We start from the raw sequence: 26,728 nt of genomic DNA on the forward strand, positions 1-26,728 counted from the left end.
GGAAGCAACTACATCACAGCTATTGTTGCCAGGACTCAATGAACCCCAGCACTTTAGAAATTACACTAGTTCTACCTCATAATATGTACTTTTAAAGATGTTATTTTAAAAATTATTCATATGCAATGTAGTCCAAATTCCACATAACTTACCCCTTTACAGATTCTGTTTTGTTTTGTTTTGTTTTTTAATGGTGTACTATATACTAGAGATGGAAAGGAGAGGTCCTGCATGCTATTTTTCTTGCAAAAGAGATTTCTGCATCCAAACTATAATAAACTCCACTAAAGGCACTGCAAGCTGATAGGGCTGAAATAAAAGAATTTGAAGTCGGAAACATGAGTTTAAATTTTGAGTCTAGGGAGAATTAAATGAGAATAAGTACAAGAAAGCCACAGAACAGAAAGCCAAGCATCTATTTATTCATGTTTGGCTCTAAATAAAGATACCCAAAGATCTTGGAAAGTATGGCACTTAGAACTTAAAAAAAAAAAAAATACTTTTTTTTTCCTGTCAATTGATTTCAGCATTTGTTTTCACATTGTGGTTTTCTATATTTTCAATGTGGAGCTGTGAGCAGTTACTGTCATAAAGACCAATGATGACTCCACTATTAGTGACAATTTTATTTGGTGATGCCATTCAATATTTTTACAGATGTGAGACTGATGAGCCACTGGAACTTCTCAAGATGGTTAGGATGTTTCTCAAAAATAATCTCAAAGGACAATAAATTCATATACTACAACAAAGGAAATAATATTTGGAAAATAAATGACCTCTCTTCGATAAAACACTATAAGAGAAAGTATTTAGTAATTCAGCAGATTTTAGCAGTTCAGTTTTAAAGGTGCTCTGGAAGGGGCTGGGGTTGTGGCTCAGTGTTAGAGCACTTGCCTAGCATGTGTGAGGCACTGGGTTCGATCCTCAGCCCACATCAAAATAAATACATAAAATAAAGGTATTGTGTCCATCTACAACTAAAAAAAAAATAAAGAAAGAAAGAAAAACAAAAATAGGTGATCCAGAAAACCCACATTTTATTACACCCAGGGTTCTGGAAACGCACAAGATTAAGGCAGTGGTTATACCAATTAACATTTATCAATTTAACTGCAGTTTCTTGTCAATCCAAGCATTATTAAGTGCTTGAATCTATGTGCTTAGCACAGTGCTTTGGGCTGCAGCAAACACAATAGATGGATATCCCTAAATAAGAAACTACAGATTTTGACAAAATGAGGAAGGAAATGCATCCAAAAGGGCTCTACAGTCACTGCTCCATATTCCTGGCTGGTACAAGAGCATCCGGGCCACCTCATTAGATATTTATTGAACACCTCAGACCTCCTGGGCCTTTCTAAATGACCACCTGGTTTCTAAAGCCCTGTGGATACAGATACCCAACAATGCCACTCATTTGAACTATAAACCCATGTTATCTAATCTATTGAGTTGTGTCCAGTAATTGATAGGCCTCTTGTTGAAAATCTTACTAGTTTGGGGCAAGAACTTCCTTTTCCTCTATCCTTTTTGCATAATTTCATCTTGCCTTTTTATTTAATGTCCTTTTCATCTTTCCTTAAAAGTCCTTTCCTAGTTAAAAAAAAAAAAAAAGAAAGAAAGAAAAAGAAAGGGAAGCAAAAGCAAAAAGTCCTTACCTAGAAGGCACCTACAAATTTACAGCTTGCTTTTTGTTGTTATTGTTTTTAGGAGAAAACACAACAAACTTCTACCTAAAACATACAAGAAAAAAGACCAAGCCTATCCAAGTTTAATGGCACTTTCAGTATTAATATCACTGGCATGGAACCAAAGCAATAAAATCAAATTGTGTTTTCCCCCGCCAAACTATACCAAATGGTATTAAAGTCAAAGTTCCCAATCTCCTCCAAACTTGTGATCCTGGATCTTACACAATTTATGTGCCACTGTTTAGAAGCTTGCAGCAAAAGATGGTCCTTTCTGTGTTTGTCAGGCTGTCATTGGATGCGGAACCTATTCACAGTAGGAGACATGTGGAATTTATCTCCTCTTTCCTACCGGGAAACACCCAGAGAAAACATTGCCCACTCATTAGCTCTGCAGTTGTGAGGGAGAAGGGAGAAAAAAGCAGGCACTTACAGAGACAGTAGAACTGGGTGTGTTTGTCCCATAGCCAGAGGAGGGGAGGGAAGCCAAGGACCAGCGGCGTCCATCAGACCTATGGAGAAAGGGAAGGTCAGCTCAGGCCAGCACTGGAGGACTGCTACATGGCAACCCCAGGGAAACCAAGAATTTTTAGTCAAATGAATGACACAAACATAATCTGTGAGGATGTGGAAATGCTCAACCACGGTCAGGGTAAACAAACATTATACAGCACGTTGAATTTTATTTAAATGGAATCAATACACCCAAACAAGTAGAAAGTGAATGGGTTGATCCATAGTATTGATCTCTCACTAATACACTTTGACAAAATGAATACCAGGGATAATTACAATGATCAGACTCAGCAAATTCAAATGAATACAAACAGAAGTGGGGAGGAAAGGCACTCTCATCTGGGAACTAAAATCCAGGCCTGCAATCTTTGCAAGAGCCTGAATTCCACCATGGAACCAGAGCCTGTGGGGAAGTTCAGGGCTTCCCTAGCACTTTCCACTTAGTATTTTTAAGGGAACATTTTCTACTCATCACACCTAGGGAAGCGGGGAGCAGTAGGCTCAGAGCTGGCTCAACCTTCAAGGGGCAAATAACTTCACCACTAAGCAATTGACTGCCTTTGAGCTCAGAACCTCTGTAGGGTTAATGCCCAGTGATTGAAAGTGACTTGGCTTCACCAAGTGTCCTCCCATTGCAGTTTCTGAGCATGCAGCCTAGCTATGGCCAGTGAAGGGGGCAGGAAAAAAAAAAATTCTGCCCTAGTAACAGAGCCAAATGCAAAGAATAAAGTCATCTGCTTTAGTTTTAGAGGTAAAGCTGTCAGGAACCTTGATGAGAGTAGTTTTTATCTTCAAATGGTAGTAGGACAGTGGCTTCTGAGGTGGACTAGAGTTATGAATTAGAGTCACTTATACAAGGGTCGAAGATGAATTCATGCAGTGGTATAGCTACTACCACTGACAGGGCAAGGTAACACCAGAAAGCAAATTTTCTGAAATCTTTGCCATTCTGGAACTATTAGCAATTTTATTATCAATTTCAAGTAAGACTGTACCCCTCAAATTATAAAATATTGCGGAAACAAATACATGCAAATTTGCACAGGGGAAAAATAGAAAAAACACATTTTATGAAGAGGGTTATTGTATTCTTAGATGCTGTAGCAAATGTAGATTTTTTAAAAAATAATCCAAGACTATATTAATTTACTAAAGGAATGAAAAGAATAGGTTAAATCTACCAGAGACATATTCCCAGTAAGTTTAAATCAGGGAATTCAACAGCATTAGACTTTGAGAAACCACAATTAGATGTTTATATAAAAAGCTGACCTTTTAGCCTGGTATTCAAAGGAAATATTATCATAGTAACGAATGTTACTGAAATAAAGGCAAATGGTCCACAAAGACAAAATGGAGAAAATCAAGTGGACAAATCACAAACTACTACAACGTTAAGATTTCGGTGAAATTTACCTGTCATTTCTGTGACCATGATTGGAGTACAATTGAATCAAGTATGTTAAAAAAAAAAAAAGAAAGAAGAAGAAGAAGCAAAATGTTTGTAAATACACTGGGTAAAAGGAATTGGGAAAACTAAGTTATATGATGTTCAAGAACATTTTTTAAACAATTGAAAATATTAAAGGTTTAAGAAGAAAATAATTATAATAATATAAAGATATCCAACTATATCAGTTAAATGGATACAGGTTCACCTCACCATGCCTATACTTTATATTTCAAATATTTCCAATTTGGAAAAGTAAGAAAAAGATATGATTTTAAAAGAATTATTCAGTCCATTTAATAGCAATTATCAGAAACTAGTCTCTGGAAAGAGTGAGGGTACAATTTCCCCTACTATGATTTTGTTTTGTGATTCATTAACTCTGCTTTCCCTCAGGTAACAAAGAACATATTTCAGATGGATGAACAATTCCAAGAGGAGACATGTTCTTATTAACTCTGAAGCATAAATTACATTTGCTTAGTCCAGAAAACACACAGCTAGAAATATGTTTAAACAAGAAGGTGTTCAGTACTCTGTACAGCCATCAACCAGAAATAATTTATGTCTCATAAAGTTCCCTAAGTTGTCCATATCTATTTACTCAAATGGAGCAAAAGGACCATTGCATTTTCATTACCATGACAACCACACATCAGGAGTTACTATATATGCTGTATTCAGTACTTAAGAGAGAACATGCTCCCTTTTCAAGAAAGCTATCATAGGAGTGCAATTTGGATTCTACTAACAATGTTGCCTTTTCTTTGCAGTAGCTACCAATAAAACATTATCTGAAGACATGACTACATTCTTGCCAAACAACAAGGCTTTTTTGAAGAATCTTTATTTGTGGGTGAAATTTTCAATGCTACATTAAAGGAAAAAGTAAGAAGGAAAAACATCTAATGGAAACAAAGGATACAAAGAAATTGGCCATAAAATAAAATCATCATTTCAACACTACTCACAAAATTTAGATTTAAAAAATGCACAACAATGAAAGAATGAAAAGCTCTGATATCAACTGGGCTACTTCAATTGAATGAAGAAAAAGCAAATTTCTTTCTTTGTTTAATTGTTATAGTCACCTGGGGTAATACATTGTATATTATACTTGATGCAGGAATAAACTGAACTATACTGATGTAATATAACCAACTAAAATCAAGAAAGAATTTTGAAACAGGAACTAGGAAGTTGCATTGGTCAAAAGTGCTCTCATGATCTGAATTCAGCCACCAAATCTGTTCTTGTAAATTGCTGTGGAAATATATTCTGTGATTTAACCTGGCAAATAACAACTAGGCAACTAGGAGAGACCCCTAGCATTTATTCAAGGGCATTAGATTTCCAATGGAAGTGAAAGTAATTTAAACCTCTGTAACTTCCACAAAGCCAGACCATTATTACAAGGGAGGAAAAAAGGGAGGCGGAGGAGTAATTTACAATTAGATGGATTGAGCCTCATCAATACAGGCTGAGCATCCTCTTCCAAAATTCTTGGGACCACAAGTGTTTCAGATTTGGGAACTTTTTTGTCAAATATGTATATAAGCTTTAACCTTGAGCATCCCAAATTCCTCAAATCTGAAACTCTTTAGAGTATCATGTTCCTGCTCAAAAGTTTCAATGGCTCTCAAGAAGTTTCAGAAGTTTGAGCATTCTGGATTTTGGATTTGCAGATTAGGGATACTGAACCTGTGTTACAATTAGCAGTATGAAAATGTTTCCTTGTTCCAGATAAAATCTGTGATATTATGATGCTCATTTTTAATTGTTTTTAAACCTGAATATTTAAAATTAACTTGATAAATTTGCTCTTGAATCTGGGTTAGAAAATATGGAAAAGAAGTGTGCATCATCATATTTTACAGTCTGTAATTGAACTATTATAGGAGGTGTCTATCAATGAAACAAATAAGGTCAGAAAAGATTAATAAGCCTGACCTTCATTCTTCACCCAAGAATAGTTTTTAAAATACAGCAATATTTCCTCTATTGGACTAAATTCATAAGAAAATAAAATGTGAAAGTCTTAAAATGGCATTTTTTTTTTTTAAAGGCTCAGAAAATCACAGCAACAGTGACCCTGGATAAAATCTCCATGCTTCCTAAATGAAAATCAACTCCAAAATTGAAGAGGAAGACTCCCAGATGATAAACAGCCAATTTGAATCTTCATAACCAATACAGAGTTCTGTTTACCTGAATAAATGTTTAAGAAGATGATCACTCACGTCATAATCTAAATTAATACTTTTTGAAGAGTGTGGAGGGAATTCCAGCTGGAAGTTCATGCAAAATGAACCAGAGGTCTCCTGTGATAATCTCCTGTCATGGCTTATGGTTTGTCAAAAAATAACATGCTTTGGGGTTTGTGTATTTTTTTTTTTTTGAAAGCACAGAAACCAGATTCATCTGTCCTTCAGTCACCCACTTCATTATTAGATTCTCTTCATTTTTATAAATCTGGCAGGATTAAGAGGCTATGGTTTCTGTCATGTTTTAATGCATGCTGTAATGAGATTTGCATTTTTCTTATTAAAGTAATTAAATGCATTCCCTCCCCCCCTTTTTAGAGGTCTGTTTGTTTATTTTTAGAGGATTCTTTCTCCCACATGGAATAATGGTACTATCATGAATTAATATTCACTGGACAAGAGGCATCCTGAGACACAGTTAGTTTTCATGTTTTCTTTAGAGTACTTAAAATGAGAAACTAAAAGAAGTTGAAATTAAGGGAAGATTATGGTGTGGAGTCGTTAAGATCATTGGGGATTGTGGGGTTTTGTTTGTTTGTTGCTTCTTTTGTTTTTTTTAGATGGAGAAGGAGTTTCAGTATGTTTGCCCAGACTGGCCAGTAACTTGCAATTCTCTTGCCTTAGCCTCCAAAGTCACTGGGATTATAGGAGTGAGCCACTGTGACCAGCTGAGATGATGTCTTAATTATTCTTATATCATCCCCACAGCGGGAAACATATAGACATTTAACATATGATGGGAAATGACTAAACTAATGAAAGAACAAACATTTCTTTTTGGCTTGAGGCTTAATGAAATCTTAATTATACAGAATTCAGATAATGCTGCAAACATATCCTTTCCTCTGGATTCTTCAATAGAAAATGTATCACATGCTGACAAAGAGCAGTGAGCATATTGTAAGTTTTGCTGATTAGTAATATAGGTAGGAACAAATGCAGTTTTTAATTTACTTATATGAATTTATTAAGTGCTACTTTAATCCCCTTCAGAAGATACCCAGGAATCTGAGGAAATTTCAGCAAATATCTAAGACATTCAGATAATAAACCAAATTTATCCTGAACATTCAGAGACCAGACTCAAGGGGCATTTTTCTTTCACTGTGTTCTTCCTGGACAGAGGAAGAACTTAACTGTCCAAGTTAAGTATGTGAATTTAACAGGGTGAAGTACATTGATTGCACCTGTAGAATAGGAGGACATGGCTGAGTATACTCCTCTGACAGGGTTATACCATTGTAGAAGACGATCCCTGCAAAGGCTGAATATTAGATCCTTCAGAACAATAATACTTCCTCTTGACTCACTGTTCAAAAGGAGATGTATCTCTTTAATATCCCACGTCCCATTATAAACATGATCACAAGAGAAAACAAAACCCCCTATGATCCACATATGTTTATTTTTTCCCTCAGGGGGGATTACTACACTGCTGGCTTAATGCTCCCAAATATAGAAGCATCTCAGAGCTTACACTTTGTGATCCCAAGAAAGCCATTTTTAGAAAAACTATTCAATATGGACAACAAAAAAAGTTGCACTATGACACAGATTAGTGAAACCTCTATAATTTAAGCTCAGATAATTCAGGAATAACCTGTTGACCACCAATCATGTACAAGGCATGTACTAGGGATGAAAGAAAAGAGAGAAAGTATAATTTCCTGCCCTCACTGGGATATCTCCATTTGATGAAGGACCAAAAGAGGGACTTCAAATTCCAAAGTAAGGTGGAATTCATCATTAAGGCCTTATGTGACAACCAGCGGGACCTCAAGAGCAGGGGGGGGGGGGGCACTGGAAATGGAATTCTCCATATTACATGTATCACTCACAAGAAGTTCTTACCTCCGTGCAAATGAAAAATGGGCTGAGGCACTGGGGGAGAAATTTCTTGGACTATCTTGAGGGCTATTTCCTAGAGAGAGAGAAAAGAGAAAACTTTACAAGATTTTGTTTTTTGCACCATTATCCACATGTAGAATCTTCTTTCCTTAGTAATAAGTTCCTTTACATTTTTGTAAAATGTGCTTTCCCCTTATAATATACTTTTGGTTTTTACCTGGAGTACATTTTGGAGGAGCAGTATCTGAGTTCCAGCAGAGTTTTCCATGTGTGCAAGATAAATGAATACACATAGTCACCCATATCACCAACTGCAGTCTTTAACACATTTAATAATCTAAAGATTTTGGCCCTATAGACTAGTGAATATCTAAATGTCTGGGTTGTAACCCTCTAGATGCTAACATTTCAAAGAGCAGAATGGGCAGGTACATGTTTCAATTTGGAGGTACTTCTATTTGGGGAGACCACCTTAGTAAAATGTCTGAGTTCTTGAAAGCAAACGCTCAAAGTGCACATTTGAAATGTGTGTGTGTCAGGCTTAGTTATAAAATACTAGGAAGAATCCAGCCCCCTGGATATATTTCTAAAATGACCCAGATCGATCCTAGCATCGCTAGAGGGGTCCAGCAGGATTATTCCTTGTCAATATTTTCTTCAACAATCTCTCTGCTCCTAAGCAGCTGGAGCATGACTGGCCAGGTGGTCTCTAAAAGCCATAGCCACACAGAGACTGGCAGCACGTATCTTCCCAAGTCCTTTGGAGGCAGAGGAGAGCACTGATTGCTCACTAGAAGGAGGGCAGCTCCTTTGGGGCTTGTTACTTTCTCTATTAGCCCACTCAACCTGCTACTGATCATTGAGAAAGCTTGGCAGGCAGCTGGCGAGGGCAAGTTCAGGACACTCCAGACCACAGTGTTTCTCTCTGCATGTTTAATTAGATTGGTGGAACTGACTGAGGACCGCCTGGGACTAGAGTTGATTTCAGTGAGGAGGTGAGGAAAGGCTACAAAGTTAGCCTGTATATTCTTGAAAAATGACTGATAAATCTGGAAATATGTTCCATCCCCCATCAGCAAGCCCAGTTGCCACAGCACTGGTTTCTTAGTGAAACGAAAATTGTAATTAGGTGTAAGGAACACAAGATTTCACATTAAAGTCAGTACCTGACTGTAAAGGAAAACAACCTATTACCAGTGTGCAGAAAGAATAGTCTAACACATTAAGGAGGCTAAGTTTATGGTTACCTTGAGGACTTCTGGACTAGCTGCATCTCTACTGAAATTTTTCAATTAACTTAGGGTTGCAAATTTTATAGTGATGTCTTCAACAGATGCCATTAACTTTATGACAGATACTACAATCAAAGCTATTCAATGGGGGAAGTGCTGAGATGCCCATTTCTTTATGGATAGAGAATCAAGAAACATTTTTCCCCCTACTGCAATAAAATTTATTATGTCTTTGCATCTGGTGTTCCTTGGACCCTTGGAGAAATGGATTTTGCTTTTGCCATCTATTAATCCAGGATTCATTTTGTCCATTAAGCTACATTGCTAAATTAAGTTATTTTGACTCCTCTCAATAGCTTTCATTCCTCCCCCCTTAACTTAGCTTTTTACTCTTTATATTCCATAAAAGATCTCAATAATTTCAAGATAGCTAAAAAGTTTTGCTTCCTATGGGGAATAGTCTAATGCCAGAAATATTTGAATAGATTTTTTTTATTTGAGAGAAATATTAACTTTGCTCATACACCATATAGAGCAAATTACCAGTAAATTATTAGGAGTAACAAAACTACTACTTGTTTGAAGCCAAGATATTTTGAGAACAGACCTGGCTATCTCATTCACTTAGAATGAAATATAAGACCAAGAAAAAGTAGCTGCAAATTCTTAGCTTGTGTTCTTTGTAAAGAAAACACCACTATCTCTGGAGATTTGAATGTAATCAATTAGAGAGCTCATTAAATATTTTTACAAATCTGGAGAAAGAAGAAACAAGGAATTAATTTATAATCTTTTTCACTTTTAGAGATTTTTAGTCAGTGGTTCCCAGAAAACCATGTAACATTTTACAGTACATGGTAACCCATCCCATTGAAGATGGATGGGCAGAGAGATGGATATAAATGCAGCACAATTAAAAAAAAAAAAAAGAGGAAGAGGAAAAAGAAAAGATGGCCATCATTAACCATCTCTCATGTTCTGATTTTGCCTTAACATCTTGGGCTTCCTTTCCTCGTGTATTGATTGAATCATTTCCTCTTATCTACTTTTTAAAAAAAATTTCGCTACTATTTAACTTTTCTTATTTAAAAATAAATAGGGAGGGGGTATAGGAAGGGTAGTAGAATACAATAGACACTAGTATGGTCCTATGTATAAATGTGGCTGTATAACCAATGTGATCCTGCAATCTGTACACGTGGAAAAATAAGATTACATACCCCATTTGAATCAAATGTATGATATGTCAAAATCATTGTAATGTTTTGAGCAACTAATAAAAAAATTTTAAAAATCAATCAATCAATCAACCAATTACATAATTTAACCCATTAATTATATTTTCTATATTCTCCATCTATAATCTTTTTTTTCTGAATTCACTTCTAATAACCAAAGCATTATCAGGTATATTTCATTAGCTTTAGCTCTATCCACATATCCATCTAAAAGACATCAAAAGCCAAACATAAGGAAAGTTATCTTCCTCTATGTATGTTTTGCAAAGTTTTCTCTCATTGCAGAGGAATAATTTTCTATCAAAGATTTTTAGGCCGAATGTCTACACCTATATATTGTATATGATCTGAAAAACCTCCCTCACTATGGAGAAATCCTTGGTTTCCAATTCATTGCTATAAAATCTAAATTTGTAGTGTCTTCCCCATTATATAAATGTTACATACATATCTAATTCTACTACTGCTGTAGAACCAACCCCAAATTCCCACATCTTCAACTTCAAGGTTGCAGACCTATCTGTATGATCTTAATAATACAGATCATTCTTTTTCTCAGGATTGAAAAGCTAAGCTGAAATGAAAATATTCATAGCATACACAGAGGCATGTGTTGCTTAAGGACTAGACACGTTCCGAGATGTGTTGCTAGGCAATTTCATCATCCTGTGAACATTACAGGATGTACTTAAACACATGAGGGGGTATCCACATCACAAGGTGATGAAATCTTATGAGTCCACTGTCAATGTTTTGGTAGTACAGTCAATAGGATTTGCTGAGAAATGGAGTTGGGTAGAATGAAGGGGAAATAATGCTATGAAGTGCATGATTACATTATCAAGACTCTGCAGAGTCATGGATAGTACAGAAAATGATGAGAATGATGTGGACTAGAGTACCTGATAATTCCTTATGGACAAGAGACTATAGCTCAATTTAAGAGCAGTTCGGCAAGTTTTAGATAAGGGGAGAAAGAGAAGGGGATTTCTGGGAGGTCATAAGCAACCTAAACAGTAGGGAGATAAAAGAGACAGGGTTACTGGATGAAGAAAATTCATACTGGTGAAGTGAATAAGATTTAAGCTGTGTTTATGCAGGAACTAGTGGGGTGAATTAAGAGATGTTTGAATGCAAGGGAGAGGTGACACAGGTTTTCACCTGGCATGAGTGGGGTAGACAAAGGAGCATCAGAAGAGAAGAAGCTAGATCAGGCAGATCAGGCAAAGAGAAAGAATATTGTGGTGGGCAGACCAAGTGTGATTGGTGATGGATTAGAAATCAGTGATGAAAAAAGAGTATATACTACAAGTGAGTGGCATCTCCAATGCAGTGGACTGAGAGAACAGAATGACAAACCCAACAATCTGGAATCTAGAGAAAACAAAGTTGTGGTGGTAAAAGAGGAAAAGGGTAAATGAGCCTTTTGTAGACTTCTGTACCACATGTAACAAAAAATTCCATTTTTCTTAGGGAAAAATTATCAGACTAGCAGAATAGACACACAGAAGTCAATCTGTGAAGTCTGTTCTTATTTGAAATAGAAATTGATTTCTGCTTGGTCTCTGAAGATTTAGTGACACTGTTTTGTTATACAATGATCAAAATGCTGCTAACAGAACAGATAAAATTATAAAGCATACCATCTATATTGTTAATGCAGAGATGAGGGCCTGAAAGTTGCATACATGTGCAGCGCTTCCCCAGGATGAGAGCAAGACAGATTGAAACCAGAGTCCTATACATGACCTTCACTCCTCACAGCACTGCTCTCTGAATTCATCCACCCATCTGCAAAGCAATACCTGAGAGACTCTCAAATGAAAACTGGTGCCAGTTAATTCTCTGCCCATATGTGCAGCACTTGCTTATAACTCAAATCCTGCTGCTCCGGGGATTTGCTGGCTCTTGGATGTTTAAGTGCTAGGATACTTTATAGACTGCTGGTATCACAGTTGATGTTTCTGACCTGGTAAAGTAAGCTTTAGTAGTGGTCAGGTATTACTTAAGTAATTAACTTCATGATCCCCATGGGCAACAGCATGGCTAATACACAACAGTGTATCAAAACCATATTCTACCTAATGGTGCTACACAGGGTGCCTCATTTCAGAGGCAGTTATTGTTAAGAAAGTGATTTCCAGATTAATTAAATTGTTTGATTGCTTTGTAATTAGGTTGGAGAAGTCCCGTGTCTTTGCCACAGTGAAGCAAGCTACAAATCTTTTTAAAAGGCATATGCTCTACTCACTATAGATTATTAATGTGCTTTTAATAGCTGTCTGTGGATGAGACAGTTTCTGATGCCTTGAGTTTCTATCAGGACTGAGGGAATCCAAGAATAATGATAATTACCATTTGAAACTCCTGGTGGATCAAACAGTAAGCCCCTATTTGAACCCTTGTTGTCATTACTTGGTAAGCCTCTTAAATTAATTGTGACATTTCATACGATAACAATCAGAGTAGTGTTTCTTACTGTTTTGTAGGAGATCCTCAGCAGCATATGGCCACTGTTCAAAATCCTTAAGAGCAAACTTAATCAAACCTAGGATCTCCTTGCAAAATGAATGCCAGCAGATGAAGAGGCTATTGAAACTATTTTTTTTAATATTTATTTTTTAGTTCTAGGCAGACACAATATCTTTATTTTGTGTTTTTTCTTAATGTGGTGCTGAGACTTGAACCCAGTGCCTCACGCATGCTAGGTGAGCATGCCACCACTTGAGCCACATCCCCAGCCAAGGCTACTGAAACTCTTGCACAGAAACCTCAAAGTGAACGAGCTTTGTAGAATCATGGTTCAAATCATGCTTGAGTCTATCCCAATGAACCCAGACAGGTGACGTGTAAAGAGAGCCAGACATCTTTTCACTTAGACACCTGTCTCAAAAACTGGCTCCACTTCAAATATAATTGTAGAATATTAATTAAACCTGGGCAGCTGTTTAGACTCTGAGTAGCCAAAGAAAATCCTTGATTGGCTGTCAATGACACTGTCCCTATGTGAAGTGTTCACAGCAGGCCAATGAATAAAAGTAGACTAATACGATTGGGTTTTCAGGTAAAGAGAGAATTATACACAATGGATCAAGGCTTTCTTATAATGTGGATTCTCTGAATCTCTTGGTTTTTCCTGTTTCTGTCTTACCGATACTTCTATATCCAGCACCATTACTCCCTACTTGACTTATGCAGTCAACAAATATCTATTAAACCTTTATGGAGGGGAATGAGATGATAAAGACCCATCTGGTTATTCTGTGGTCAATGGGCCATAAGCAGGCAAGAATGGAAGAAGCAGGGAGATTACTTAGGAATCCATAGGCATATACAAAGGAGAGAAAATGATGGTTTGGAGGGGGTGGCTGCAAATCTCAGGGACATTTGGGCAGTAGAGCCAAAAGAATTTGCTAAAAAATGGACTGAGTGGAATGGAGCAGGGAGCAAACAAAGAAGGCTTCTAGATTTTAGGACTAAGTGAATGGACAGATGGCAACATTAAAGGAGGAGGAGAAGACTGGGGTTTGGTTTGGGGGTGTGAGAAAAGAGCAAAATTTGATATCTCAATAGGTTGCAGTCTGTCTGTCTTAGGGGGCTCCATCTCAAATATTTTTAAATACATTAAAATGTTCTCATATTGCCAGACATATTCCTGTAATCCCAGCAGCTCAGGAGGCTGAGGCAAGGTAGCTCACAAGTTCAAAGCCAGCCTCAGCAACTTATTGAGGCCCTAACTTAGTAAGATGGTGTCAAAAATATATATATAAATAAATAAAAAGGGCTAGGAATGTGACTCAGTGTTTAAATGCCCTGGGTTCAGTCCCCAGTACCATTAATTAATTAATTAAGGTGCTCACATTCCACATTATTACAATTTTATATAATAACATTACATTTAGTTGCAGTTCTCATAGGTAATATTTATATTACCTAAACACTTAAAAATTCTGTAGTTTTCTATTTATATTTTAGAGCAAATAATGTTTTATTTTCCCCACTTCAAAGTGTTTAGTGCCTAATGAACTGAATGGCAATAGTGCTAGGAAAGATTTGTAGGGAAGAAGATTTTTGCAGGCTAAATATTAAAGTTTGAATAATAATTTCAATTTTTCTGTCTCCTGTCACCACAGGTAAAAGTGAATGGCATATAATGATATGCATATTATATTCCATTTCTCTCTTCTCACTAATTTACAATTCTAAATGCCAATAAGGAATAAACCCTGGTTACATGTGTAGATACACAAAAAGTGTATTTTGAGTTCTCAGTGCCTAACCTAGTCCCTGTTGCATAGTAAACTAGAAACACATTGTTTTTTTTTTTTCCTAATGCAATAATTAAGAATTAAGTTATTTACTCATAGAGCTTTGAGTTACTGGCTAGAAGAGATTAAATAGGTGAGCAAGATGCAAAGAGCTAAAAATCTGCTGACAGAAGCAGATATGCATATCACCAACTTCAGACTCATCTTGCAAAACCAATTCTGAATCTTTACTCATGTGAAAAAAGAAATTTTCCTAAACCAAAGCTCTTAAATATATCAAAATGACTTAAAAACAACCTTTCAATCATAATAGCATACATAAAATGTATTGTTTCACAAGAGCCTAATAAGCGTACCTGTAATGTTTTCTAAGGAATGACTGATGAGGTTATATGATGGAAAACACGTAGGAAGTGGGAGAGAGAAACACTAAAGGGTCAATTTCTGTGTCGTGAGACTCTCATGGATGTCTATTGTCTCAGTTTCATGAAGCCATTCCCCTGGAATTTGTGTACTGTATTGAAATGCAGTGGCACTGACACGAATCCCTTGGAGATGTGTTATAATGGGTTCTTGAGAATGTTTTAGCTTTTCATTGACCCTTCCTTATTACTCTGAATTGATGTCACATCTCAAGGTGATCCTGAGTAAAGACTGGTGAATGTCAAGAGTAATGAAGAAAGTTGATTTTTAGTTGTATGTTTTCCTCCCATCTACAGTAATTCATTTTCCCAGCAGCAGACGAGAGATTACTTTTACCCTTTGTTGAAAGTTACTGAGTAGCACAGCACTGTAAGGTCAGGGAAGGGGAGGTAGGAACACGGCCACTATAACAGATCTTCCTAAGTTGCATGTGATTATATGAAACTTGATTCATTCTATTACTCTCAGGTCATTAATTAGTCTCTGAACCTGAATAGTTACAGAATGTAACAACTTGTAGATGTTATTATTTTTTTTTCTATTTTACACAACGGGATTTCAATTCCTTAACATAATTAGATACAAAGAATTTCCCTTTTTACCTAGAAGAGTGGGGGATGTTATCAGGAAATTGGTTCTTCTTAGACTGCTTCAATTGCTGAATAATTCCATTCCAGGGAGGAAGAATTTAAATGAAATGCTGCATTATCCATATGACTTCCTAAATGTAATCTAAAGGTATTTTCTATTATAAATCTCTTCCTGTCAACTCCTTAGTTAAAAAGTAAATACTAAATTTAAGGTGGTCCCACTTAAATTGTAAATGCTCCTTTGGCCTCTGGTATAAAGGAATTTTATCTGAAAGAAGCAAGCTATATATGAGGGGGGTTTTCCTTTAAATAATCATTTTTCAGTTTCTAAATCCAGAAACCTGTTCAGGCTTAAAATAATCAAAGACATTCAATCCCTTCTGCTTCATAATGAAATAATAAGTAATGAGCCAAGAATCTGACCAATTAGAATTCTGAGGTTCAGCTCCCACAAACCATGCAGGAGATCTTGGAAATCCCTGGCTCTGAGGCTCTTTCTCCTCTTATATGTTTCTCACACTCTTTCCTTACATTCTCTTAGATCAAAAACAGTTCTCAACTTAGACTGAGTGAAAATCAACTGGGCAGCTATAAAAATGCTTAAGTTCAGTCTCTGCCTGAACCCTTTAAAGGAAGGGACATTACTGGGCAGAGTTGAGAACCACAGTGTTAGAACCTCCTTGTGTCCTGTAAATCATATCCTGAACTTGCACTTGCCCCTTATAGTTCTTAATAATGAAATCTTGGAATTTTCTTTTGCTTGCCCATTTCTTCCTAAAGTCGATTTCCCATACTCCTTGTCTCAGGCACACAAGCTTAATGTCCCTTTTATACATTTCCCTGCCGTCTCACATTTTAGTATTCTGAATTTCCTTTACCATCAACTCAAACAAATAATATCCTACCACGCCAACACTACAAAATCACACCTGACCACAGGTATCCTCTGGGGTTATATCAAGGTATAGCATTCCCCATGAATAAGGGACAATCATTCCAAGACCTCCAGTGAATGCCTGTAGCCACAAATAGTAACAAAACCTACACACACATACTTTTTTCCTATCCATATATAACTCATGATAAAGTTTACTTTATAAATTAGGCACAATAAGAGATTCCCAATAACTTTTATCTCAGCAGCATATATTTTTTTCCTTATTAAGTAGAGAACTTTCATCTTTTCACTTAACGAAAAGTCTTTATGGCTTTTCTTTGGCTTATCTGGATTGCTGGCATTACTACTCCAGTGTTTGGGGCTATTGTTAAGGAAGATAAGCTTTAAACACAAGCATTGTGACACCATAGACAATCTAAAATATGAGATGGTCACTAAGTGCCTAATAGGTGGCTGTATATACAGTGTGAATACAGGTAGCATATACAATGTGGATATGCTCAACAATGGGGTGGTCCATATCTTCAGCAGGTTGGAGCAGGACAGATGGAGATTTCATCATGTTATTCAGAACATTGATTTAAAACATATAAATTGTTACTTCATGAATTTCCATTTAATATTTTTGGACTGAAGTTGAACACAGATAACCAAAACCATGGAAAACAAAAACCTGGGATGAAAAAGGGATACTATTGTACAAAACTTCCTACACATAAATCCTATTGTTGCTTTCTTCTGAACTCAGTCATCTCCACAATTTCTCCCTTCCTCTACAATGGGAACATCCACCATACCCCCAAGCTAAACTGTGTATCTCAGTATGTTTCTTGGTTAATATTTGAAATTTCTTTAAAAGCATAACACAGGAAAACATTCATTAGCCATAATCTTGCTTACAGTTTCACTATCAACTTTAATCATCTGTTCAAATCAGTTTTCATTATAATCAGTACATAACAATACATGAATAAAATATTTAACTTAGATTTGTGCATTTCATGCTTTCATTTCTTAATAGGCAGAATGCCTATGATTGGATCCATGCAATACTAGAACATTTAAAACCATCAGGTAAGTTAAAATCAAGGCATTGAGACTCAATTCAACAAGTAATTATCAGAAGCAAAATTAAGATCAATTACTTTAATATCTGTAATCATTCCTTTTTGCAGAAAATACACATACACAAGGTTGTGTTCATCCAGGTCTCCATTCTGATTATGTTCTCTATGTGCCTTGTCCATGACAGTTTTAGTAAATAATCCCCAAGTAACTCATGAGTGTGGTGAGGGAATCTTGTTTCAAACCACACACAATTCTGAAATTCTGTATGCACAAATGTCAGTCTTTGGAGAAACATTATCTTATGGAGTTCACATCAAATCCTTCAGATATTTGGGGGTATATGGAGGTAGAGAAAACAGTTGTGATTACTCTTCAAGAGCATGATAGGGTCTTTAAGGTCTTTTTCGAGTGAAACACTAGGTGCATATTTGGGGATTCTAAATTATTTGGCAGCATTTATCAAAAGTCAATATATGATGAATACTCTCTAGGGTCCAGAGTCAAAGACAAATGATAGCTGAGGCTTTTTTTCAAGTGATGTTATGGTGACAATGAATGAAGGGGGACACTGACAATTCCCAAGAGAGTGTGTAAGCCAGAGCTTTGTATTCTAAATACTCCAGGAATCAGATACAGCCTATGACTGTGGGTGTCAGGTGAGGTATCCCTGTAAGGTAGGTAGTACAAAGGAAAGTACTGCTGCATTTTCTTCCTTTCTGGCTACCATATGGCAGACCTTTCGCAGCCTTGATGAAAGAAGGATGAAGCAGATCATCCCCTGACCATGAGGATCTCACACACCAGGCAGAGAAGACAGACCCAACAGATCACAATGGGCCTCTGTGCTCCTTGCAGAAGAAGCCTATACTTTGATTTTTTACTATAAAAACAATTATATGTACATGGAAAAGAAAATTCAAACAATCCAAGTAGGTATATAATAAAAAATAAAAATCTCTCTTAACCTTTGGTTTTCTTATTTGTTAAAACATGTGTGCGCGGGGTATTGAACCCAGGGCCCTGTGCATGCGAAGCACATGCTCTACCAATGACCTACACTTCCAGCCCCTCATTCAAACACTTTTGTGTCACGCTCTATTCTAAACTTTGAGCCTCCATTCATTCTTTTATTATTCGGATGTAACTTCTTTGTGAAGGGTTATGTATTTGCCCAGAAACACACATCTACACGCCAGCATGTATTTCATATATAATGCTTCCAAATACTATTGTGACACATATGAGGCTCTATATTTAGACACCATATAAAATTCTATACTTGTTTTTTCTTAATTACTTATCAGAAATTTTTAAAATTAGTTCCACCTAAATCTCCACCATCCATTAGCACCAAATGACATTCTAATAGAGAATGCACCATAATTTAATCTTATTAATGTGTATTTATACTGACATTATTGTTTTAATGATTTAATGTGTATATTCTGAATATGTATGTGATTATATCCAAGAGGTATGTTCCTAGAAGTATAACTGTTTGTTAACAGCATGGGTACATTTTTTACTTTGATCTCTATAGCCAAATTGTTCTCCCAACACACGACACTAGATTACATTCTGGCTAGTGGCATATAGGATGATATCTCCCTTCAACCTAGAAAATACTAATTTTTTCCCCAGATTTTGGTGATTTGACAGATGGCATCACATTATTTGATACACATCTCTTTATTTTCAGCTTTCCTGAGATATAATTACCTAAATTGTATATATATTTAAAGTGTACAATGATTTTTGACATAAAAATGTTATGAAATGATTACCCACAGTCAATTAACACATCTCTCATCTCACATGTTTTATCTATTTATTTTTTAACTTTTTGCAGTACTAGGGATTGAACCCAGTGCCTCACACAGGCAAGCACTCTACCACTGAGCCACAACCCCAATTCCTTGTATTTTGAGACAGGGTCTCATCAAGTTTCCAAGGCTGGCCTCAAACTGTGATTTTCCCACTTCAGCATCCTGAATAGCCAGAATTACAGGCATGTGCTACCATGCCAGGCTTCACGTAAGATTTTGTGAGATGATTTTGAGTGAAGTTGGACAAGTTTAAAACACTGACCTTTTGTGTTTCTTTTTATACAAACTACCTGGTTCACACATATTCCAGTGAATTTTCTTGTTAATATTTTTGATATTGAGGCAATTATGTCAATACATTGCAGATGTTTTTCCCCCAATTTGTTTATTTTATGTCATTTATTGTAACTTTTCTGTGGAAAAGTTTTTTATTAAACTTACCAACCATTTTCCTTTATGGCTGTTATGTTTTGTACCTTATTCAGAAAGGTCTTCTTTACTTGCAAATTACTTTCTGAATGTATCCATGTTGTCTTCTAGTACTTTTATGGTTTCTTTGAAAAAACATGTGAGTTTTGTGTGTATGGGTGTGTGTATGTGTAGCAATGTAGGGTTTATGTGTATAAAGAAGTAAGGTAGCAGCCCAATTTGCCACTTTCCAAAATGGTCAATTTTTTGACTTAAGACTATCAGCTTGAAAAAATTTGAAGTTCCCCTAATGACTTAAACAAGACACATTTAAAGAATGTGACTTGAAGCCATGGAGGTGAAGTTAGAGAACACCAAGGCAGGGCAGTGAATGGTGAGGGGCACAGATGGGTGGAGATCAACTGCAACAGTTGGGGGCCAGCTGGAAATGTCCTTACAGGTAATAGTCCAGGGGATTCTTCACCTGGATGTCACTCCTATTTTTATCCAGTACGCCAGGTGGTTCTTGGGCACATTAGAGTTTCAGAATCTGAGCTTTTGAACAATAATCTTAACCTTGACTTCACATTAAAACAACCTATAAATAGCTAGGGAATTCAGAAAACCCCAGAGCCAAAGCCATACAGCAAACCAATTAAATCAGAATAGAAGGGGCATCATCAGTCATTTTTGAGGCTTCCCAGGTGATTCCAGCGTGCTTTCAAGTTTCAGAAACACTACTCTGGATTCTGCTTCAAAGCTGGGCATGGTGGCACATGCTTGTAATCGCAGCAACTTGGGAGACTGAGGCAGGAAGATTCAAGTTCAAAGCCAGCCTTAGAAACTTAGTGAGGCCCTAAGTAACTCAGCAAGACCCTGTCTCTAAATAAAACACACAAAAAAGGACTGGGGATGTGGCTCAGTGGTTAAGGGTCCCTGAGTTCAATCCCCAGTACCAAGAAAAAAAAGATTCTGCTTCAAATATACAATATTTCTATTGCATGTATATAAATATGTATTACATAATACATACATAATATAAATAAAATAAATACATATATAAAATTTTTAAACAGTTGAACAATTTTAGCTGTTTTTCCCTTACTATGCATCTAAATCCTGGGGTAGGGAGAGTATTTTAAATGATATATAGTGACACCAGGCTAGACATTTGAGATTTCTGATTTAATTGGTCTATGTATTGTTTAAGGTCCACAGGTGATTCTAATGTGCAATTAGGGTTTAGAATAGTGCAGATATTCTCCTGCTGTAGAGTGCAGCAGATTCAACCTGAGGATTTGTTACCCACATACTGCTGGGCATGGCCACATTAGTGACTTCCCTCCTAAGTCTGCACTGGAGCCTGAGAGTTTGCATTTTTTACTAGCCTGCTGCTGCTGCTGCTATTCTGGAGAGCATTTTGGGAACCATGATACTTGGTATGATGAACCATAGAATGTTTTATCTTGGAAGACAATAATAAAGGTCACTTTTTTTTTGAGGAGAGATTTGATAGAGGTGTGGCAGAAGAAGGGAAAGCATGCAGAAAGAAGCCCAGTTTCCCACTTCTTGCATAAGTCCTGAACCACTGGCTTTGGCACTGGGGGAGAGGGTCCAGCAAAATAGGAGGGGTGTGTAACCAAAGATAATGCTGAGGATTCCATTTGGGTCACCAGGCAGATGATGCTGCTAATCATAGAGAGAACAAACAGAACTGCTGATGATGAATTAGGTGTTGGACAACAGCTGGACTCACAGTGCTGTGGGACACAGATGGAGAGAGTGTCAGCAAACAGAAACACACTTCTGTGTTGAGGAGAAGTATACAGGCCCAAGGTAAATTTGAGGGGAAAATCAGCACACATCACCCTGGATTCGAGAGTGCACATCACAAGTAAAAAATAACAGAGCTTGCAACTCAAGGGATTCCAACAATTAAAATGGATAAGGAAGCCAGGCACAGTGATGCACAGCTGTAATGCCAGCAGCTCAAATGTTGAGGTAGGAAGATTGCAAGTTCAAGGCTAGACTCAGTAATTTAGCAAGACCCTACGCAACGTAGCAAGACCCTGCCAAATCAATCAATCAATCAATCTGGGGATGCTTTACTGATACAGCATCCCTGAGTTAATTCCTAGTACCAAAAAAAAAAAAAAAAGAGGAAACAAAAGGTGCCAACAAAGACAGAAATACAGAAGCAAGTATTTTAGGAAACAAGGGAAAAGAAACATCAAGAAACAGGAAGAAGAGTTCCTGGGTCAAATCCTGCAGGGTGCTCAGGATGAGTAATTTTTTTTTTTTTCTAAACAAAGAACTCATTGGCCACTGGGAGATGATGATGGGGCTCCCACCATCATCAGCACAGGATGGTGTCAAGCCTGACGATATCATCAATCTTGAGCAATGTTAGATCTGAATTAGTTTCCCAAGGGTACTAGAGCAGGAAGTGTTGACTCCGTTCTTTCAAGACATATGATAAAAGATAATGAAAAACATGTACATTTGATTATTAATCTATAATTTAAAAAATAAGATTTTCAAATGTCATAATAGTTTAAATTTCACAATATGATTTTAAAACCCTCTATTAAAATGCACTATCTAGTAAAATATGGGTGAAATAATTCCTTACATGAGTGATTAGTTCAGTAACTTCATGTTACTCTGCAACTGAAAAATAAAATTTCTACCTTTCTCCTACAGTTTAGAGGATTTATGAGCTTGATAACTTTATTTATAACATTAAAAATATTCAATTTTTATTAACATGTTAATTGTATAAATGAATTATATAAATGTATAAATGAATGTGATATTTCAACACATACAGAGCATATGTATGCATGGCATTTTTAATTACATTTTTACTAAAAAAAAAGGAAAATATTCCTTTAAATAGCTTTGCAATGTTTTCCAAGAGCAATTCATTTAGATTTTCCCCTGGAAAAAAATAGTAGATGTGACAAAAAACAACAACAAAAACACTACAACCTTCACTGAACTCCTCTACCCTCTAGCAGCCATAGTTTCAGGTAGATGTGAGGTAGAAGACAGTAGCATATGCCCATCACCACCATGGGGCTGACTATGGCTAAATTGAACTGAGGGGATAACTTTAGTATTGCTCCAAATACTGGAAAATGCTACACATAAAACTGTATTAACTGCTTTAAACTGGAGGCAGATGGTAAGGGCAGAAGCAATATGCACATGGGATTTTTTTGCTGAAACATTTAAAACCCTTAGAAAAGGAACTGCTCACTTTTTAAAACAACTTTTAAAAACCTGATTGTAATGTAACATGAGTATGGTAGAGGACTTGAAAAATAAATTATAAAAATGAAATGTTAATCTTATTAACATATTTTCATAGCTTTCTTTAGCCTATTTTTGACAGTATGTATGTATATATACAAACATTTTAAAATTAGATTATAAACTATATTTAGTTTGGGGTCCTGCTTTTTATAATTAGGCTGAACTTAAATTTTCTAAATACCATTAATTATTTTTCAAAATTATAATGATTATTTGTTTTATTTTCTGGTGTTGGGGATTTAATCTAGGGCTTCACACATGCTAAATACACGTTTTTCCACTAAGCAAAGCCCCTAGCCCCAAAGGGATGATTTTTAATGGCTAACAAAATGATTTCATTGTACAGATGGACTACAATTTCACCATCATTCTTCTTACTCTTTAATGTTTAGGGTTTTTCCAGTGATGCATTATTATAAATATTTATTATAAATAATGATGCAATTAACATCCTGAAATATGTATTTCGAAGTACTTTCACTATTGGTTCTTTAAATTATGTTTCATGAGGTGCAAATAATAGTTTAAGTGATATGAACTAATTTTGAGGCACTTGCTTCAAAGTATCGCGATGCTCTCTGAAACTACTGTAAATTTACATTAATGTATGAAAACATCTCACTATACCATCACCAGAAATGAACAGTGCCATGTTTGCTTTTTAATATTTGCAAATCAAGAGAAAACTGGCATCTCATCATTTTGCTTTGCATCTATTTGATTAGTGAGAGGCTGAACAAGTAAACTCTGTTTACTTGTCATTTCTATTTCCTCTTTTGGGAGCTGTCTGTTCCTGTCCTTTGCCTGTTTATTTAGTGGGGCATTGGGGATTTTTTTTCCACACATTCATTTAGAGTTCCTTATAACTAACAATACTAGTCTGATGCCCATTTTATTTGTTGCTGATATTTCCTCAGTTGTTAGTGTTTTAATTTTATATATGGCATTTTTAATAAACTCTTAATACATACGTATTCATAATCTTTTCCTTTCAGTTACTTTTCCCACTTTTTCATTCTCAGAAGTTATTTCTCCATTCTAAATATATTAAATATTCAACTACTTTTTGCAGGGGGTGGGGTACTGGGGATTGAACCCAGGGGTGTTCTACCACTGTGCCACCTCTCCAACTCTATTTTTTATTTTGAGACAGGGTCTCACTAAGTTGCTTGGGGCCTAAGGTGTGGAGGATGGCCTCAAACTTGCAATCCTCCTGCCTCAGCCTCCCCAGTCACTGGAATTACAGATGTGTGGCAGCATGCCTAATCATCTATATGATAATTTTACTTTTGGGGGTTAAATTTATACAGGTAAATTAAAAGCTTTATAAACCTCATTTTAGTATGTAATATGTAGGAAGCTTATTTTAAACATTTTTTCATATAGATCATTTAATAAACAAATAATATTGGGAAAATTGGCTATTTCTTCCTCAATGATTTCTGATGTTTACTTAAATCATCATTGATCCCTGTAAATTTTTATTTTATATGTGAAAACTCCTTGGACAACTGTCACTCCATCATACATATTAATATCAGGTAGGTCAAGTTCAACTCACTGAATGTACTTAGCTAGTTGTATCTATTCAAATTTTCTAGATGACCTCTGGAGTCATCACAACAAGTTACCACAATAATAAGCACTTGTCATCTTTATGGTCACCCAGTATCTCCCAGGCAGCCTCCTTCTTTAAGACAAGTTTCCCATATCATGAGTCCAACCTCCCTGTGGTTGATGCCATTACCCACTCTTCTGGCTTTCCCTGAAGTTAGAAGATGGGCTTTGCTTTGTCCAGTTAGGTCTAAATTCATTATTGGCTTGAAAGAAGACAGTATGCAGATGATTTGAGTGGCAAGAGGAGTGGGAGTGACATCCTCTTGAGGAGCATCAGTGCCGGTTTCTCTGGAATCCGAGGTCTGCAGCAGCAATAGCAAGGGGTTGCTCTCCATAGTGCCATGTTGCCATCTGGGTGGTTTGGTAGGCTACGTAGCTTCTAAAGCTCACACTCTCGTACTCCTGAAAGTCTCGTGAGCTATCCAATTGTTCCTCTGCTTAAACTGAACAGACTGCATTTGATGTTTGCAATGAAGAAGAGAGAGGTATGTACACATGAAAACACACACACACACACACACACACACACACACACACACACACTTGCATTCATGAAAATTGTGGCTGGAAATAAAATAATATTTAGTTTTGTCTTCAATGAACATGTCTTTCCATTATTCAAAATAGTTTAGTTTTCAAATAAACTTTTTTTTTTTTCATAGCAATCTCTTTCAAGTCTTCTAGCTACTTCAAAGCCTGAAAATTTCTGCCCCTTTGGGGATGTGGTAGAAGAAGGATATGGAAAAAGAGTAGTCTTGAATTCATTCCTTTCTTCCACAATCATTTCCAATTGGCCATAGTTGGTAATATGCAACAATATTAATTTCTACATATCCATCTTGAACACAATCTACTTCATTCATTATTAATTTATTGACTGAATTCTCCTGGATTTTCTAGGTTATTTATAGCATATGAATATAATAAATTTTAACATCTTTGAATAATACATTTTGTTTCTGTTTGTGTTTCTCAACTGCAAAGACCTTCTAGAATAAATTTAGATATTAATAAAGACAGATTTTGAAAGAATGTTTCTAGTGTTTTACTAAAGTAAGATAATGACCATTAGTCTAAATTAGACCTCTTAGTACATAATGAAATTCTCCATTTGTTCTCATATCCTAAAGAATTTTAGTATAAATGAATGTTTAATTTTATCAAGTACTTTTTCACCATCTATTCAGATGAACATTTGACCCATGGCCATGATGTATTAATAGTATATATAATATTAAACTGATCAGCATTCTTGGGATAAAGCCCCATAGTTTAAAGCAAATAATTTTTCTACAGTTCTACTAAATGTTAACATTTGTATTTCAAAGTGTAGTAAGTTGATATTTTTCTTACCCTATGCTATACTGGCATTTCTTTTTATGTTCTTCTGTGACAGCATTGCTTTTTATTCTAGTAAGTAATTATCTTAAAATGTTTGAAAACCACAAATACATGCATGTGAATATGAATGCATATTTTACTTAATAAGTTCAAAAGGATTACAATACAATTCTTGGTTCTTCCCTCACTACCTAAAATCAAGGAACTTAGAACATATATGTCTGCCACACTTTTATTGCTCATCTTAGACTAACTATGAATTCTAAATCTACATTATTATTAGCAAATGATTATCTGTACTCTTCTAAGTCATAAGGTGTGTCTTTTATGTGAGTTTTTCAGGAAAGATAGATGGAAAGTAATTTCATATGTCCTCCCATGTATGGAGTCATTTGTCACACCAGCATTACCTAGCAGTAGAAGGGAAAACAGCCCAGCATGTATTTTATACTTTTATAAGTAATCAGGTTCATTGTTTTTGTTCAGTCAGTCTCAGATCTTAAAAGTGTTTTTCCTTTATTGCTCAAAATTTATAAAAGAGAGTACTATATAGGGCAGATTTTTTTTTCATTATTAATGCCCATTTTACTTTTCACACAACTTGTGAAAGTATTCAATAGTCTTTTTTTCATTTGTAGTATTGCTGATCATTGCTTTGATTCTGTTTATTTGGTCCCCTGCCCAAAACATATATTATTAAAAATTAATAAATGAAACCCCAATTTATCTCGT

The 26,728-nt window shown here is 35.9% G+C and overlaps 1 protein-coding gene across 9 annotated transcripts in view; it reads right to left on the reverse strand.

Moving 5' to 3' along the window:
- Positions 1-26,728, reverse strand: part of Mast4 (microtubule associated serine/threonine kinase family member 4) — a 558,123-nt gene that overhangs the window by 69,431 nt on the left and 461,964 nt on the right. For all 9 annotated transcript variants that reach the window (XM_071612543.1, XM_027951609.2, XM_071612542.1 and 6 more), the window contains 2 exons: positions 7,773-7,842; positions 2,125-2,203 (listed from right to left, as the gene is read on the reverse strand). In XM_071612543.1, coding sequence (XP_071468644.1) covers positions 2,125-2,203; positions 7,773-7,842 — 149 coding nt within the window. The remainder of the gene's footprint in view (positions 1-2,124; positions 2,204-7,772; positions 7,843-26,728) is intronic.

The sequence above is a fragment of the Marmota flaviventris genome, chromosome 5, assembly GCF_047511675.1.
Source record: "Marmota flaviventris isolate mMarFla1 chromosome 5, mMarFla1.hap1, whole genome shotgun sequence".
NCBI lineage: Eukaryota > Metazoa > Chordata > Mammalia > Rodentia > Sciuridae > Marmota > Marmota flaviventris.